Here is a 19,484-nt window from a genome sequence, read left to right as displayed (position 1 = left end):
TTAGGAAAATTGAGCGTAGGATAAATGACGGGGTGGAGAACATTTCTGATGACGGGCCCAGGCTCTCGCACAAGAAGCAGGCCTCGGAGTTGTAGAGGGAAGGAAGTCAATGCACTGGAGAAGTCCAGACCCAGCCCGGAAACGGAGAGAGCCTCCGTGTTTGGACCCCTTTTGAGGGGTAGCTCTTTGTCAGCTACAGCTGCGGGCTATTTAATACATTCACCCCTACCGCTACCTGCTGTCTGCTCAGGGGGAAATGGCTAACTAAAATGCTTATCAGTCTGGCCTGGTGGTGAGGCCTTTAACCCGGAGGCCAAGAGGCAAGCGAATCTCTGCGAGTGCCGGGCCAGACTGACCTGCATAGTGAATTCCAGGCCAGGCACAACTGTACAGTGAGACTCTAGCTCAAGAAAATAAATGAGCCGGGCGGCGGTGGCGCAGGCCTTTAATCCCAGCGCTCGGGAGGCAGAGGCAAGCTGATCTCTGTGAGTTCGAGGCCGGCCTGGTCTACAAGAGCTAGTTTCAGGACAGGCTCCAAAAAGCTACAGAGAAAACCTGTCTCAAAAAAGAAAAAGAAAATAAATGAACAAATAAATAAAATACATTTATCAGATATGCAAGTCTCAGAAAATGTGTAACACTGGCAGAATGAAAGAGAAGGTCTAGTTATTTCAAACTATTTAACTTTTGGATGACTTTTTGGTATCTTTTGGTTGGTTTTGTTTTTACAACAGGATCTTCCTTTGTAGCCCAGGCTGCTCTTGAACGCCCAGTCCTCCTGACTCGGCCTTTCAGAGTGATGCAATCCCAGGTACATGCCCCCACGCCTGCCTTGGATAATTCTGTTTTTTTAGTGATGAGAAAACCCCACTTAACCTAACAACTGTTTTTCACTAACACCCTCGGGTCCGTTCCTTCAGTGGGCCCCTAATATAATAACACAGCATTAACTTTTAAAAATGATAACCGATGTTTTAATCTACTTCTTTAAGCCAACTAGATCACTTGGAAGAGAGTAGGAAGCCTGAAGGAGCCTGGCTTCCGACTTCCCAGGCCGGAAAGACAATTACTGGAATGTAATGGGAGAAAATTAGGGTGCCCGCAGAGACTGCCTTCAGGATGAGAGAGAATGGCTTGCGCAAGAGGAACTTAAAATGTTGTACTGCGGAGCGTTGGTTTGGTTTGATTCCTACCTTGAAAACTGCTTTGCAGATAGATCTACATTGCGTTATGAAAGCTATAAGGAAACTGAGAAGGAAGACAGAATCAATAACTTCAGTACCTCACGTTACCCGGTGAGCACTTGCTCCAGGTGCCCGCCATTCTACCCGGAGTTAAACCTAACCTGACAAAAGCAGACAGAAAAGCACAGAGACGAGCCCCCAGCACCTGCATCGCTGGAGCGCTGCCCCTTCCCACGCTCCGGAGTGGTTTGGGAATCACAGAAGCCCTCGCCCGTGCTCTTCCTCACATGGCCGCCAGGTGGCGCGCGCGAACCGCCGCTGGTGCGGAACCTGGCGTGGGCGAGTGGGTGAGGATGCCAGTTGCTATGGAAACCGAGAATGCACCGGCGGCCCGGTGAGGTCCGGGAGGGGGATCGGAGAGTGCTTTGAACTGTTTGAACTTGAGTGAGAACCGCCAGTCGTTCAAACCACCAGCCAGGATCCCGGGATTCACATCTGAAAGCGCGGTGGAGAGGATGTCGGAGAAAGCTGACATCCTTGTGTGACCTTGGGCTTCTTCCTCAGTCCTCAAAGACTCCCTAGGAATCCTCCCCCACCACCCCCGACACCCCCTCCTGTTGGTTTGCAGTGACGCGAGATGAGCTTGGGGTCGCGCCCTCTGGTTTTTCCCTCGGGACGTTGTTCCTAGGCGGTTAGAAACTGTTGAGGGGGATTCTCCGAGGTTCCCCCTCTTTCACTACCCTGAAGACAGGGAGACCAGCCTGATTTGGGCCATCCTAAACTTCAAGGTCTGTAACCTCCAGGTCTTCACGCAGTCGCTAACTCAGTAGATGCTCAGCCCTCTACTCAATATGCTCTATGCTCAATACAATGGTCCCCCTTTATTCCAATAGAGGCAGTTCCGGGTGGGAAAATATTAAATGAAAAATGCCAGAAATAAGTAATGTGTACATTTTAAATAATGTTTGTTACATGTGACAATTGTTCTATTCCAGTATTGTTGTTCATCCCTTCTTTGACTAATTTATACTAAGTTTTGTTTCTGGTATGTAGGTAAGGCGGGGTGGGGGCGGGGACGGGTCGGGGTTAAACAGCAACATAGGAACCGGCACCATCCCGAGCATTAGGCATCCCCTTGACGTCTTAAAATCTTAACCTCACAGAATAAAACGGCTGCGGCCATGCCTCCCCTTTGTGTAGCAGTTTATCACAATTTCCTCGAAACATCTGAGACCTCTTCATTCTGAAAAGAGATTGAAAAGCTGGAGAAAGACGCTGGGCAGACAGGACCAGAAACTGGGCTGAAGTTGAAAAACTTAGTGGAGAGATGGGGGTTCCACTTCACCTTCCTTCTCCTAGTGTTCCCACAGTGCAGAATGCTGTTGAGTGACCTTACACACCCTTGGGATCCTTCCCCAAGGACGGTGCCTGATCCAGCACGACAGGCCCGTGCCCTGCGGTCAGTGTGCTTGCGTAGTAACCCTCGCAGGTGATCCATAGATTTTAGTTCCTTTCTCTGAGGCTACCACAGCCTCCAAACGAGAACAAATGATTTCTGCATTTAATGAACGTCCTGGATTTTAATATCACTGTTCTGGTTTCATTAGGGGAGCAAAAGGTTTGTTGCAGTTTACAGATTACCGTCCATTATACAGGGAGTTCACAGCAGGAACCTTGGAGAAAGGCTGCTTACTGGTTCACAGGGTTATGTTAGTTTTCTGTTTAGCTTTATTTTGTATAGTCCAGAACTACCTGCAAAGAGAATGATGTCGCCCATAGTGAGCTGGGACCTCCTACATCAATTAGCAAGATAACCCTCCACAGACCAATATGACCTGTATAATCCCTCAAGAAGACTCCCCTCTTGGGTAGCTCAGGGCTGTATCAAGTTGACAGCTTAAACTCAGACAAATATTTTGTTTGTTTCTTCAATGTCTTCTTTACCCCATAATCCCATTCTGATTTGAGTTGAAGTAGTGGAGGGATAGGGAAGGATGCCCCCTGTCTAAGAAAGAAAAAGAAGAGGAAAAGGAGGAGGAAGAAGAAGGAAGGGGGGAGAAGGAGAAGAAGAGGAGGAGAAAAAGGAGGAAGAGCAGGAGGAGGAGGAGGAGAAAAAGGAGGGGGAGGAGGGAGGGGAAAGATTTCAATCTGGACATTCACCAGAATACATGATGCTTGCCCACACGTCTCCTTGGATGCCACTCTAAGCCCTGACCCCAGATTAAGTCCCTTATTTTGGCTACCATAGTAGCAGTGAGTGCGTTTCCATTGTCCTCACAGAATTCTCTTCCTGGTTATGTTTTCATGTTTATAAAATGTTATTTGTTCATTTGATATTCTTTTTCTGTGGGGACATTAAAATCAAGAGACAGAAGCATTGGGAGGAAAGTGGAGCCGCGGCATAGAGAAGTCAGGGTAGTTAGGGTGGCGCGCTTCTCTCAATCTGTTTTCAGAAATCCTGAATCAGATCATGCTGAAGTTTAAGATCTAGAAGAGTCTGGGAACTTCGGTTCCAAAGCGTGCCAGCGACTAAATATTAGCCCTAAGGAAAGTAGATGCTGGGGGGTGGGGACTGGGACCTTGCTGAGCATAAGTGAGGTACTGACTTTAATTGCCTGCAATTAAAAGAAAGTAAGAAAGAAAAGACTACACACGGAACCAGACACCAAAAGGTCCGTGACAGAGTCAGTCATTCAGATGTCTTACTTGGATCTGAACAGTTTTAATGGTACTTTTCTAAAGTGAGTAGACTTGGCATTTTCATGATATTTGTAACTATGCCCAGATAGTCTACTTGAAAATACGCATCAAGTTTTATAAAGCAACTTTTAGGTGGTATTACCACTTCTAACAGGATTTAAGTAGTTCCTTTTTTTTTTTTTAATGCTGGAGCGCATCTAGTCTGTTCACAATGCATTCTGGTGAGAGAGAATAAAGCTTTTTATGTCAAAAAGTATCTCTGGCATAAGTGAACATTTGCATTCCAAGGACTTCTGCTGGGGTGGAGAGATGGCTCAGTGGGTGACATGTTTGCAGTGTGAGCATGAAGACCAGGGTTTGGGTCCCCAGCACCCAGATAAATGCTGGGCACGCAGGCATGGTGATTTGCCTGTGCTCCTAGTGTCTGGGAGGCAGAGGCAGATCCCAGAACACACCGGCTAGCTGGCTAGCTGGATTAGCGAGCTGTGTGTTCAAGTGGGAGACCCTGTCTCAATAGATAAGAGGAACTGAACAAGACATTGACAGTCAGACTCCGACCTCCACACATGTACACACGCACAAGCTCCCACACATGCAAACACATACACACCATACACGCATACCCATGCAAAATACTAACTTTTTCAAAAGATACTTAAGCAATTTTACTTTACAAACTTAGAGTCCACACACTGTTATCAGTGAAGGAAGGCCATTGCTAAAGGAAGAAAATAATGCATGTTTGTAGGCCACTCCTTCACACCAGTGTTTACTGAACATCCAGGACGCAGTTGGCTTCGGGACCTCCATGCATTTTTGAATTCCCAAGGACATGAGCTTGCTGGAGCATTACTTTTCAGCACTAAATGAACTTTAGTTATAGGAGCACTACGAATATTTTTAAACGTGTGTATTGCCTCGCAGCCAGTGTTACAATGAGTTCTGTGCCTTCTCGATTGCTCTTTCCGTAACCAGGCTCCTGGAAGGAAGTACTGCGTTTCTTGCTACTGTTAGTGCTGCTACTTTTGGGTTTACAGAAGCTTCAAGATTTGAAAGGGGCGTGCCATGATGAAATGTACATTTCCGTTCTTCTTGGCAAGTTCGCCGTTGGAAGGGAAAGAGCTGAAGGAGGGGACCAGTAAGACTTAGCTGTGGAAATGGAAGGGAGAAGAAACCGTGTAAGAAAGTTACAGCAATGACAAAGAAAACCCTGTCATTTCTGCTCACCTGACACGTTCCTTACACATTAAACATTATGACAATTGTCATATTTAACCAATATCTTTCGATCACATGTTTTCTCCCCCAATGGACTGACACTCAGGACTTGGTCGTTGCTAACAATGTTAGGTCTGTATCTTTCATTTCAATCCGCGTTGATGGAAAACTAGCCGAGCAAGATCGGGAGCCATTTCACATGTCCAGAAAGGTGTCAGGGCAGAAACGAGATGATGAAAGGAAGGGTGCTCCCCAGGGGGTCAGCCCCACCCCTGAGACTGTGCAGACAGGGATTTGCTCTGTGTCTAGAGGTGATTCTACAGCGCCAAAGCACTTTGGGATAGCAGTCCGTTAGGAGCCAATCACGTGTCTGCTTTTACTACATAACTTTCATTTTTCACTGAGAAACACCTGGGAGAATGCTGTTTTGAAATGCTTCCTGACAAGAAAAGCAATAGTCACAGAGGAAATCCCAGGCTCGGGAGAGTCTAGAGACCCGAGTCTTTGTGAGCCAGACTGTCCAAACCCCACCAGGCAAAAAAGAGCACACAAGCATGAATGCATGAGAGGCATCACTTCTTGGATGACCAGCAGCAAGAGCAGCTCTTGAATAACCTGGGAGTCTCTCTCAGACAGCTCCTTGTTTTGTGTGATGTCTGCTGCAGTGTGTGTTCCCCCATAGCTCTGAGTTTCCGACTTGCTTCTTCTGTGTTGTACACTTAGTGACGAGGTAACGTTCTATCCACAAAGCAGGCATTAAATACACATCTGCAGTTACCGCAACAGATCAGACGTCCGCTTGTGAGGAATTATACTGGGTGAAACCTTCCTGGAGATAACACTGACCATGTGACTAGTCTGTTTCCCTTTGCCGTGCCAGCAATGGGCAAAAGGTCAGCGACTGTGTTTATGAAAATCTCCACGGCTTACGGGACATCATCAGATGCAAAAGTCCCTTGTGAGGCCCTGTCATTAGCAGCCCAGTTGTCTCGCTAATTTTCTTGAAAGCCCTCAAAACAATGACAACGTACAGTACTGCTTAGGCATGAATCATTCATGCCTTAGTGGCTTGACATTTTCCCTCATATTTTATTAAACTCCTCTGTGGTAAGCTGCAGTTCAATAACTAATTATGCATTCAGAGAGTTAAAAACATAACAGCCATGTAACTGAGGTAATTGAACAAGATGAGGCCGTGTTTTCTCCGGCACCAGCTGGGAAACGCTGGAGGGGACACTAACATTTGATCTTCTCCATATGACTCATGAAGAAAGAGATCAGTCTTGATGCTTGTTTCAACTTTTAAATGAGGTAGAGTAGAAAAGAATTGAATAGTAAATCACTGTTTTAAAATGAAACGTTAGCATGCTTTTTTGCATAAAGATAAAAATTTGTATTCTAAAGTAGAAGATGATATAAAAATTCAGGATAGCACTGGAAACAAAGAGAACAGATTTTTCCTAGCTAATGATTTTCTGAGAACCGTGATGGTATAATTTTTGATGTGGAAGCTTACTGAATTGTTGTGAATGGTTGTCATATTAAAGAAGACAGGTGTGATAGGTTGATCACACTTATCATCTCAGCACCCAAGAGGCTGAGGCAGGAGGATTCTCACAGGTTCCAGACTAGCCAAGTATACAGAGTCTCAAAAGGGGGGGGGGGGGAAGACACAGGCAGTGTTAATGAATTTTTTTTAACCTGGATGTGTATTTGTCTAGAAAACTCTGAGATACAAAGAAAGCGTCGTGAGAAGTCTGGGCGCACGAGCACCAAAACTATAGAGAAAGGCATGTTTCCATTTCAGAGGGTTTTCCACTGTGGAGTTTGATGACTCATAGATCTACATGCACTGCCAATCCGATGATCCAGATCAGATCTACATGGACTGCCAATCCGATGATCCAGATCAGTGGAGAAGCCAGGCCATAGTGAGCCCGGGGGCCTAAATCTGCCCCACAGACCTCTGCTGCTGCACAGTTGCCTGCCATTTAACAGGAAGATCATGTGATGTATAATGTGTATCCATACCTGAAGAGAGACATGTGACTTGCTAAGCTTCCTGCGTGTGCGACACGATGCAAGCCCAGATGTTTCTCTAGCTCACCAGAGCCCTTGGAACGAGGTCCCTAGCACTCTCAACCGTGTGCGGGCTGAGGGATATGCAGAGCCAAAATAGTAACCTTCTGAAGATCACACAAAAAATAGGTGATGAGGTCTGGGGTTAAAACATACATCTGCCCGATTGCTCCCCGAGCCCAAGCATGTAAGCAACAAGAATTGTGTCTGTCGTAGGGAGAGGAAGAGCAATGCCCAAGAAGTAACACAGACTCACCGTAAAGAGTTTCCAACCACTTGATTCTCACAGTGTCTCCCACCAGGGAGAACTACAGATGTCTTGAAGGCAGGGATAGGCCCTTGATCTTAGGAGAACAGTGGGAATTAGATGAAAATCTTCTAGGGAAAGCTACATTCTGAAAAGAATGCTTCGAGACCTAAGTCAAACCCGTGAAGAATCTTGCTTCACTCCAATATCAGCCAGTAGAGCATCTTGGTTTACCTTTAAAAAAAAATTATCTCTAATTTAATGATTTCATATAAAGAGGGAGTGGGGACTGTCTCTTGATTCTCTTGCCTGCTTTTGAGACCCCTTTTTCCTACTGGTTTGTCTTATCCAGCCTTAGTATGAGGGGTTGTGCCTGGTCCTATTGTAACTTGCTATGCTGTGTTTGGTTGATAGCCCTGGGAGACCTGCTCTTTTCTAAAGGGAAATGAAGGAGGAATAGATCTGGGGAAGAAGAGAGGTGGGGGGAGGGACTGAGAGGAAAGAGAGGGAACCACGGTCGGGGTGTAATATATGAGAGAAGAATAAAGAAAAATATATTATTAATAACTTAAATATTTCATAGAAAGGCAGTTTATAGCTTATGAAAAGTTAACGAAGCATCATCATTTTAGCTATTTGCATTTGTAAATCTCTTAGGTGTTTAAAAAGTATTTCAAAGTGTGCTTTTATTTATGATTTGCTTAGCTACAACCTTGGCCTAACACAACTCTTTTAAGTCCTTGCACCTTGATTCTAAAAAATTAAAAAAAGAAAACTTTTTTAAAAATATATTTTCTTTTCTCTTCTTTGCATATAATGCACACAATGTGCTTTGACCATATTTTACTTCGCCTTCTCCCTGCCCACCCCTGACCTCTCACTGCCCGCCCCCATCTTCAGTGTGCTCTCTCCCTCTTTCTTTTCTTATAATCTACTGAGTCCCATTTGCACTGTCCACATAGGCATGCCTGGACAGCCATCGCTGACACATCCCTAATAGCCTCTGCTAGTAGCTCCTTAGCTGGGGTGAGCAGTCATGTGTTTCTCCACCGCCCACGCTAGAGTGTTGACTAGCTCCATCTTTGCAGACAACCCCATCCGCTGTGGTGGCCACAGTGAACCTGTCATGTCAAGAAGACATGACATCTTGTTCAGTCCCCCTGACCCCTGACTCGTACAATCTTTCAACTCTTCTATGAGATTTTATTTTTAAATAGACATTTATTGAGTTGCTGCTACACACAGCTCACACTGCCAAACACTGTGGAGAAATGAAGACCACAAGAAACTCAGGCCTTTGGTCATTAAGAATGATGGGCAATGCCGCTTGATGGTGCCCCAACCTTGTGGATGATGTTAGATCTGGGGACAAGCAGCAGACAGGACAGGATAGCCCCAGTGGTGCAGGTAGAGGGGCCAAGGTGGAGCTGGTTAACTTTTCTTATGTCTGTCTGCTATTCAGGTATTTTCGTAGTGGTCAACCGGAACCATGGACAGCTCGGCGAAAGGAAGCAAAAAGGAGGTGCAAGATGGACCCCCAAAAGACGCGAAGCTGCCGATGAGCGAAGCACTTCTGGACTATCAGTGAGTCTGTATTCTGAACCTAATCTGAACAGGGCCCCATGCAGATACGGTCCCTGGTAAGGCTCAAGTAACTGCACATGGGGGCGGCGCAGCTAAGCACTGCCTAGGAAGTCGGGATGGATTAGCGACGTTAGACTGTTGGGTTGTGTGCACAGACCAAACAGTATCTATGAAACGGCTCTCCTCCATGTGGTTTCGTCTCCTCCACTGTGCTGTGCCCTTTTCTACAGAGATAACAGCATGCCGGTTCACCTCCTAAAATACATCCTGGAACAGTCGGTGTAAACAGAGAGCTGGAGGCGGCATTTCCCTTCACTTACCTTTCTATCTCTTAGATGTGCCAGCTTGTATTATTTCTAAGTAACTACACATCAAATGCAAGCAATTTAGAGAGGTGTGTGGGGGTTTTGTGTGTGTGTGTGTGTGTGTGTATGTGTGTGTGTGTGTTAGCAAGATGACAACCTGACTGTCATTCCTCAGTCACTGGCTACCTTTTTTTTTTTTTTTTTTTTTTTTGAGGCAAAGTCTCTGTCCTTGCACCTGTGACACTCTTCCTGCCTCGGTCTCTTAAGTTCCGGAATTACAGACATATGCCACAACTCCTGGCTTAAGAATTATTTTGAAGAATGAGAGCATTTCATCATGTCTCGCTCCCAGGAGCTGAAAATGTTTTATTTCAACAAACAGCCTCTTGAGAGCTCTGGCCCTGGGTAGGGGTTCCGATGTGTAATTTTTAGGGAACTCGTGGAAAACTGTCAGTAAATTTCCAAATAAGAATGAACTCATTCGTGCTTTCACTCAGCAAATATGTACAACAAGTGCTGGGCCCACAGCACAGCGGGGAGCCGGCGCACACGCTCCCTGCTGTGAAGAAGCAGGGAAGAGCCCTGGGGGGGGGGGGGAGAAGGACTTGACCTCGGCACAGGGCTTGGAAAAGTCGTGCGAGTTTTCCTCTGGGAGAAGACAGCGGTGGAGAGAGTGGAAGCATACGGCTGATGCAAAGATGCCAGACGTGAAAAGGCGGATGGCTTTCAGGAAATGGCAGATGTCAGAACGAAGGATGGAGGGCAGGCTCTGGTGGTGTAAGGGTCAGTGCAAGCAGCACGGTGAGATCAGGAAAGGGCACCATTCATAGGAGGGACCCAGGGTTGAAGGTGGGGGCTGTGATGCTGGTGACCTGAGTCTTACCAGCAAGCAGGGAAAAGCCCTCTTCTACAGAAACGCTCTCTTGAGTTCTCATTCTGTGTAGAAGGCAGAGAGTAAAGGGTCAGAATTCTAACAAAGAAGCAGCCCCTGGGACGAGCTGTCAGAGACCCCTTACGTCACGACCAGGCATGGCCCTTATGCATTTCTCGCTGTAACTGAGATCTCTCTTCTCCCGTAAGCAGTGTAGAAAAGTCAGGCTCTGTGAACACAACCTGATCTCGCACATGCTCTCTGGTTTGGGATGACACCTAGTTATATCTCGCTCTCGTTGGGGTGGACAGAGGCCAGTCTCTCCCTCGTTAGCAGAGGTTTACACGGAGAGAAATGCTAGCAATAGACATAAAGTGGCTATTCCCCTGCCTGCGTTCTCCATAATTCGTTAAAAATGAAATAAATAACCCCATGGACTAGAACTGCCAAAGGCTTGCTGGCCCACGCTCTGCTGGGGACTTATTCTGGGTGTTCCCTGAAGCAGAACTTTTGTCACATGGCAAGTGGCCACACCGCCTGCTTTGACCATCTGAGGAAGGGCCTGCCCGGGCAGCATCCAGCATTTCTCATTCTGTCCCCTGTCATAACAGAGCAGGGAGCAACCAGTAGACAGCGATTCATGGTTTCTGAGCAGCTGAACCTCAAAAATGTTATCCAAGAAAAACAAGACTATGAGATTCTGTGATCTATATCTACGGAACTGTCATCTCTGAGCGATTATTCTCATTTTCTCCTCTATACCTAGATTTCCTACATTGAGTAATAGACATAGACAGAGAATTAAAAAGTAGAGATTTAAAAAAAATAGAAAATATCAATCAAGATTTTGAAACCAAAAACTATTTGACTGGGTTATTTGTGGGTTTGTTTCTATACAGAGCAGGTAGTTAAAACAGAGCTGAGGTGAGGGAAAACGCCGGGAGGTGATTCCTGCTTAGTTCTTCTTCAACAAATATTGAACTCTGAATCTTGTGTGTCCTCAATGGCCAGTATGACTGTGACACACTGTAAATTTGGAGCTTCTTTCTTGAGTAAAGATCACAACTGAGTCTTATCTGGGTGCAAAATCACACTCGTGGAGGTAAAACAAAGACACTGCCTTACACATCAGTATAGGAAATGAAACGTTAAGGCTCTCAACCTAGCGTTGAGATGGCTGCCCTGAACCAAGTGCTCTCTCTCTCTCTCTCTCTCCCAGGGGTGAATGCACGTGGAAGGCAGCTGCACCACAGCCCTTCCTTTCGATCAGTCCCATGCACACAGGGACTCTACTGCTAAACAATAAGGCCAAGAGCTTCCTGTGAATGTTCCTCTGTGAGAAGCCAATCCTGGAAATGCCACAAAGTGATGGCTTCTAGCGACAGTTTTCATTTTCTCCCTATGCTTTCTCTTGGCCTTCTACAAGGAAAGTAGCTGATATAGGCTTGGGTATGATTATCCATTTAAAAGAACATAGAAAAGTATAGAATGCTTTACAATTCAAATTTGTCTTCTGATTTGTTAGATTAATAAAATGATGTGTTTACTTAGTTTCAAACTGTTCGTTTCTGCACACCAATTTTTTAAAACACCCTGGATAAAGCATATAATAAAGCTACTTGCTTTAAAGATTTATTCTTCTTAGCACTGGAGAGATGACTCTGAAGGTTAAGAACACCGGCTGCTCTTCCAGAGAACCCGGGTTTTAGTCCCTGCACCCATATGGTGGTTTACAGCCATCTGTAACTCCAGTGTCAGGAGATCTGACCCTTTCTTCTGATCTCGATGGGCATCAGGCTTGCAAGTGGTACTCAGACATGCATGCTGGCAAAATACCCATGCACATAAAAGAAAAATAAAACAATCTTTTTCTAAGTTTGTCCTCGTCCTAAAATTTTCAATGATATCGCACGGAAGGGGAAATCTGAGTGCCAGTAACATTTAACAATATGGGAGGGAGTTGGCACGTAATGCCACTGTGCTTTGTAACAGCCCTGGACCCTTTGAAGATCGCTGTAAAAGCCAGACATGGTGTCGGGTGCAGAAAGAAAAGCAAAGTCCAAGTTAGACCTGCAATTGCCATGACGTCCACAAGGGGGCAGGGACGCGGGAAAAGAGTTGGGAATTCTCTAAGAACTGCAGCTAGGTCTCCGTCATCAGCATTGCTCGGCGCAGGATCAGCAGGACAGGAAGCCCTCAGCCATTTGCTCCTAAATGCTCAGAGGGTAAAGGCTGTAGGCTTTTTCGGATGTCACAAATAAAAACACAAGCTGAGTAATTAAATTAGAATTTCAGAGGAACAAAGAATACTTTTAGTGTATGTATATCTTACGCAGGACCTCGGTTGGGGTGGTTTAATCCATAAAAATGAGAACTAGAAAGCTGGAGATAAAGCTCACTCGTAGAATATTTGTGTAATATGAATGAGGTCCTGGTTTCTTTCTTTCCTTCTTTCCTTTTCTTTTTTTGGTTTTTGTTGTTGTTGTTGTTGTTGTTTGATACAAGGTTTCTCTGTGTAACCCTGACTGTCCTGGACTAGCTCTGTAGACCACGTTAGCCTTGAACTCACAGAGATCCAGCTGCCTCTGCTTCCCGAGTGCTGGGATTAAAGGTCAGCACTGTCACCACCCAATTGAGGCCTTGGTTTCTGGTGCTAACACCCACCCACTCCCATACACACATGTACACCAGGAGACAGGGGATGGAAAGAAATTCTTTTTTGTTGTTTTGTTCTGTTTTTTGTTGTTGTTGATTTTTTGTTTTGTTTTGTTTTTTTGAGATGGGGTTTCTCTGTAGCTTTGGGGGCTATCCTGGAACTAGCTCTTGTAGACCAACCAGACTGGCCTCGAACTCACAGAGATCCACCTGCCTCTGCCTCCTGAGTGCTGGGATTAAAGGCGCGTGCCACCATCTCCCCACAGAAATTCTTTTCTTATCAGAAGTAAAAGCCTTACTTAGTCAGAGGCTCCTTTTTCCTGTCAGGTAGAATGGCAGCCCTTGTGTTTACTCTCTGTCTCCTGGTCCCACAAAGTATTCATCCAACGGGCAAACATTGTTTGTGTATTTACTTGCTCCAAATCTGCCAAGTTGCACTCCTTGAAGACCAAGGTCATGAAGGGCTCGTTCTAAACCATCTCTGTGATTCCCAAGGCAGCATGGGGCCAAGTGGCAGCCATTGAGTCTGTGAGAGGGAACACAGGACAGCAGAAATGGTGGGGGTTTGAAACTATTGAGCTATGGAGCTCAACTCCTTTGATCTTTTTTAGACATCCATTTAGCCTGTGCCTGTGCCTGTGCGTGTGCGCGTGAGTGTGTGTGTGTGCGCGTGAGTGTGTGTGCGTGTGTGTGCGCGTGAGTGTGCGTGTGCGTGTGTGTGTGTGCGCGTGAGTGTGCGTGTGCGTGTGTGTGTGTGTGGTCTTGGATCAAACTGAGGCTGCCAGTCTTGGCATCAATCATGTCAGCCAGGCATCTTCCACTCCTCATCTCCTTTATAGAAGAGTGAGCTAAGGCAAAAGCGGTTATGTGTGCTGTGCATGCAATGGGAAAGCAGAGCTAAATCAGCGTTCTTGGTGTTCAAATTGACATCTTTTGTGGCGGCCGCTGTGTGATTGCTAACTTTATTTCACATTTTCTCATCATGTGGAAGGAAGGAGTCTTAGTTTTCTCTCTCCTGAAGTATACGAGGTCATAAATATAATTAGACTTTTGGAGAAAGTGCTGGTAGTATGTCAGATTCAACAAGAGTTTATGAGCACTCTCTGAGTGTACCCTTTATGTGCGATTTCTTAATTTTTCCATATAATAATATACAGAGCTGGGTATGACTTTCTTTATCTGGCAGCTGAGATTTTAGGTCCTGAGATTTGACTTGCCTACAACCAAGGAGGCAAGAAATGGTTAAGAAGCAAGATTTAAAACTGTGTGCTTTATTTAAAACTAAAGCAGGGATTTCGGGTGAAGTGATTTTTTAGCCTTTTTCAATCTCAGACTTAGAGGTCCAAGATTTACTCTCATCCAGAAATCTGAACGTGCAAGCACTTCTAATGGCCATCGATTTCCTGCTCTGTTTTTCACATGGACAGATGGTCCACAAATACTTACTGGGTGCTAAAGAGATGATTTATGATGGGAAGCTTTAATCCTTAGAAAAGAACACGCACTAACAAACATTGAGTTGGTGGGCATTCCTGGGTTACCCCAGCAGTCCAAGACGCCTTGCCTCGGGCAATCTCGTTTGGTCTTTGCCTTTGTTTTTGTTTTGCCCGAATGCTTTTAGAAGTCTACACACATCTCTAGATGCGAACATCTAGAAAGCATGTGTTCTGTGTTCTCTTTCCTAGATTTTCTTTAAGCTGGATTAGAGAGAATTAAAACATAACTTATATCTATGAAATAAAAACAGGAATGTTTCTTTTAAAGACTTAATATTCACCCAATATGTATCTTAATGAATTAAAGAGGTAGAAAACACTAGCTCTCCTTAGATCCCAGTACTCAGGAGCCAGAAGCAGGATCTTTCTGAGTTCAAGGCCAATGTGGTCTACATAGCAAGTTCCAGGTCAGCCAGTGCTACATAGTGAGCCCCTATCTCAAAACCAAATAAATCAGAACTTGGGAGGCAAAGGCAGGCAGATCTATGTTTAAAATTAAAGCGTAGCCTCGTCACCCTTCCCTGGGGTACTAACCCACCCATCTCTGCTTCTTCTCAGACGTGAAATAAAGGAGAATTCAGTGGAGCGATTCATGTTTCAGATCAAGAAGCTGAGGGACAAGAACCAAAGGTACCAAGACAGGGTAAGTACGACTTGGAGCCGTCGGCGGGCACTGAGCATGCGTGCCGGACAGCTGCGGGTCACGATGAGACGCAGCGTCAGTGCTGGAGCTAACTGACTGATCATCTATTAGGTTTCTTCATGCACGTGAGGCAAGCAGGCGCGGCCGTTCCCATGGCACCGAGCAGTACTTAGAGTATGAGGTTAGACACCCTAGAAATCACGTTTACCGTGGGACTCCTTGTTTATCCAAACTGCAAAACACTGCTTCTTGCTTTTCCGTCTCCGAATCTTAGTTTCAGCTTTTCCCGGAGTGTACATATGTCAATGTATTTAGAACAATATAAGCCCAATTGTGAAAATTACTAATGGCATACTTAAAGATTGTTCTGTAAAAGTCGGGTTAAGGGTCACCAGCTCAGTCAGAAGGTAAAGGTACCTGCTACCAAGCTTGGCAACCCAAGTTTGATCCACAGGAGCCACACGGTGGATGGAGAGACCAAATCTTACAAATGGTTCTCTGATCTCTACATACGCTCTGTGGCATTTGTTCATACACAATCATACATACATACATATATACATGGATGGCAATTCAAATGTTTATAAATAAAATTAATATGACTAGCACAAGGATGCTGGCTATGGATCACAACAGAAATAATATCTGTAAGAGGAAAACAGTAACAAACTGAAGTTTTGCCCTCAGACATCACAGCCACAAGGAGAACCAGGATAGTTCTTCCTTCACTGATTGACTTAGAATGGTCTGGAAACTTCCACAGTTAGCGTTTTATTTGACTTTTTGTTTATATGCCCTCCCCATACAAAATCTCACTATACCACCCAGTCTAGCCTTTAACTCATCCATGATTCCCCCGCCACAGCCTCCTGAATGCCGGCCATATCCGTGTGTACCACAGCCGGCTTAAGTTTTATTTTCAAAGGCTGTATCTTTACATTTTAAGGGAATCTGGAGTTGGAGTCCCAAGTTTGCATCCTGACTGTACAACTCTCTAGTGCTGGCATCAGCCTCAGTTTCCTGTGTGTAAAATGAGAGTTCCTATCCACTCCACGCTGCTCTGTGGAACTTGGCAAGCTTCTGGCGATATGACCGTGACTCTGGTGTTATTACTGGTGTAGTCAGTACTTGTGACAAGAATTAGAGCAGGCACAGGTGGACAGTGAGTGACAAGAGCCTTGTCAGTATGTTTGAGCCCACACGGTGTGACCCAGGGCCTGAACCAAGAGTGAGTGGCCTGCAAAACGACTAGTGTGCATCCTCCGCTGGTTAGTGCGCATTCTCCACGGCTAGTGTGTATTCTCCGCTAGCTAGTACCTACGCTCCTACATCAGGCGTGGGTAGGGAAGCTTAGCAGGTCAGGATTGAAACATCTCTTTCCTCCGTTTATCCCCCAAGCACTGAGATTACAGGCATGTGCCTCCACACCCACCTTTGGCTCTGTTTTCTGTCTCATGTGCTTCTTACTTTTCTTCTTCCATTACTGTCTTTTGGGCCACACGTGTACCCTTCTAACTATTATTGTGTTGTTACATCTTAGTTGTTTTCTTAGTGACTTTCTTGAGGAGTCTACTTAACACCCTAAAATTAATACCAACTCAATCTCAATAACATACAAAGAGGTTGCTCTAGGCCCTCCCTCCTCAGATGTATTATCACAGAAAACACACTATATAAATTGGGATTGATTGGTAGGTAATGAAATGTAGGTCTATATTTATTGCTCTAGTTTTTCAAATAAAATAATTTCAAAAAGTATTATTACATAAGTTTCAGATTTCCCTGTGCAGTGCTTATACTGCTACTCCTGTGCTCTCTCGTGAAGCCAGGTCGTTTTCTGGTGCCGCTGACTTCATCATGAACGACTCACATTGATAATTACTGATAATTATTGATAATAATTGATAATTAGGGCAGGTTGGAGTGTGATTCCTTCGCTCATTTGATTCCTTGGTGCACACAGTAAGACAACTATGGTAAGAATGAACTGTAAGTTGGTTAGATATCTCAGAAGCGTGGATCAGACACCCACAGGAAATGTAACGTCCTGTGTGCTGAATCCACCGTCATCCTATAAGAAGAGGATGAAACAGGGTCATCTGTGATGAAAGCGAGGAAGGATGGAGCTCCCACAAAAGCAGGACTTCCTTCTGTTTCAGTAGTGATCACACGAGTGCCCAGCACACAGCCTCTCACATGGTAGGGAGACGAGAGGTTCAGAAACATTAGCTCCAAGAGTTGCTTTAAACATTCGTGGAGCCTGTGTGTGAGTAATTTGGTAAATTGGCAGCATATTCTTAAAATTACAGCAACCTATTGCTGGCTGTTGCACTGATAGAGTCTGTTTGATTCGGAATCTAGCACGTCCTGTTAGCTCTTGGAGACAGCGCTGTACACTTCGGTTAATTAAATGCTGCTTCTGGCTTTGCAAGTCTCAGGGCAGGCTTGTGTGCTGGGAGAATGGTGCAAACAGCGGGCAGAGGTCTTTAGCCACTGTTGTTTGTCGGGCAGAACAGACACCTGAGAGAGGAGCAGAAGTGGCACATCAAGAACCTCCTGAAAGAACTAAGCGAGGAGAAGTCAGAGGGAGTGCCGCCCGTGACGAGGGAGGACGTGGAAGAGGCCATGAAGGAAAAGTGGAAGTTTGAAAGAGACCAGGAGCAAAACCTGAAAGGTGAGTTAGCAACTTGGAAAAAGCCAGTGAATGTTGTATTCACGCTCGGGACTTGATGCCTATGTCTTCCACGTGTGGAAAGCGTTGTGACTGCATTTCCAGTTGCATCATCTGAACTACGGTCCCAGTCCCTCCAGGGGTAGAGACAGGAGAAGGAAAGAATGAAGCCTGCAGGGGCCATGAGAAGAGGGGAACTAGAGCAATGAACAAGGCCAGGAATGAATTCCATCTGCTCTTCAACCCCCACGGTGTCCTGAATCCTGAGCTCTACCAAGGGGATTGTTCCCTTTCTAAGCAGTTCCATTGCTGAAGGGCTCCATTGACCTTACCTTTGCTTTAGATTTGGGCATCATAAAGGGAATATAATTATGGACACCCCTCCCCCAATGGGGAGGGAATGAAGCCCCCATGTTAGATTGGAGAACAAGAGCTTGGAATTGGGAAAGGGGAATTCGGCAAGCGATTCTAGGGAAGGCAGTAGACGACACAAGACATGCTCTTACTACTGGAAACACATGACCCATCCAGTAAATCACACATGTAGTTTTGATGTGCACATTTCTTATTCCTGTTCTCTCATCCTACACTTCTTGCTAACATTTCCAAAACCACTTTGACAATGGTCCCTTGAGTTGGCGATGACCTCATGATGACTGCCCAGGTGGCTAAATTACTTTCTGGCAATGGCCCCAGTTGAGGTGCACCTACTAGTACAGCGGTGCCATGCTGTCTTCCGGTTTCTATGGCTGTCACAAAACATGGTGACAAAGAGCAGCTTGGCGGGGAAAGCATTCACTACCGCTCTCAGGTCTATTAGTGAAGGAAGTCAGGGCAATAGTTCAAGGCAGGAACTGAAGTAGAGGCCATGACAGGGTGCTGCTCACTGACCTGCCCCTCATGGCTGGCTCAGGACCACCACCCCAGTGATGACACTACCCACAGTGGGCTGGGCATACCAATCATCGACCAAGAAAACTTATCACAGACTTTTCCCGCAGATCAGTCTGGTGGGGGAGTTTTCTCAGTTGAGGTTCCCGCTTCCAAAATGACTCTAGTTTGTGTCAAGCTGACGTAAAAGACAACCAGGACACATACTAAACGAGGGCCAAGTACTAGAGTAGAGGAGGCCAGACATGTGAGGCTTTCAAAGAGCGAATGCCACAGAGACGAAGGAAGAGAGGGAAGGGGACACAGCAGCTGTCTCAGGAAAGATCATCTGACAGTCACCTGCATGCCAGGCAGTCCCTTGCAAGAACCTTGTTTTGAGGTGGAACAGGCTCAAGTAGCTCATGAGGGAACTTCTTAGAATCGAAGACTCTCATCCCTGCCCAGGCCTGCTGAATTACCGCCTGCATTTTTTCCAGCATAATATTTTTATTGATTCTTTGGGAATTTCACGTCCTGCACCCCAGTCACACTCATTTCCAGGTCCTTCCAGGTTTGTCCCTCCGCACACCCTTGTGACTTCCCCTCCTAAAACAGAAGACAAAGGAAAGAAAAACGAGCTCAACCTGTGTTGTCCCTATACTCACTAGAGCGTGGTCAAAGTCCCAGGGGCTAGCCCTTAAAGAAAACCGAGTCCTTGCCTGGCCCTGCCAGAAGCCATTGGCAGTGGAGAACGACAGCCATCCCACCCTGGATGCACTCAGGGTACTCTGATCTTGGAGGCTAGGCAGAGCTGGACCTGGTTAGTACTTGGATAGCAGAACCTGCATCATTTACGAGTCCCTGGGGATGGCGGGTGCACAGGAAGACCTGGGAAGCACTGCAGGAGCCTTTGCCCCCAGCTCTTAACTAGAACATGCTCAAGAGGATGAAAACCCAGCTT

At 45.8% G+C, this 19,484-nt stretch overlaps 1 protein-coding gene across 2 annotated transcripts in view; it reads left to right on the top strand.

Moving 5' to 3' along the window:
* The first annotated feature begins 1,562 nt into the window (after nt 1-1,562).
* Ccdc83 (coiled-coil domain containing 83) overlaps nt 1,563-19,484 on the top strand; it is a 36,673-nt gene continuing 18,751 nt past the window's right edge. For both annotated transcript variants that reach the window (XM_048435160.3, XM_048435159.3), the window contains exons 1-4: nt 1,563-1,972; nt 8,891-9,012; nt 14,898-14,982; nt 17,494-17,656. In XM_048435160.3, the coding sequence (XP_048291117.3) occupies nt 8,918-9,012; nt 14,898-14,982; nt 17,494-17,656 (343 nt within the window). In that variant the 5' untranslated portion in view covers nt 1,563-1,972; nt 8,891-8,917. The remainder of the gene's footprint in view (nt 1,973-8,890; nt 9,013-14,897; nt 14,983-17,493; nt 17,657-19,484) is intronic.

Source organism: Myodes glareolus, chromosome 24, assembly GCF_982192425.1.
Source record: "Myodes glareolus chromosome 24, mMyoGla1.1, whole genome shotgun sequence".
Lineage (NCBI taxonomy): Eukaryota > Metazoa > Chordata > Mammalia > Rodentia > Cricetidae > Myodes > Myodes glareolus.
Note: the sequence above shows the minus strand (reverse complement) of the source record. Positions and strands in the feature narration are given on the sequence as shown.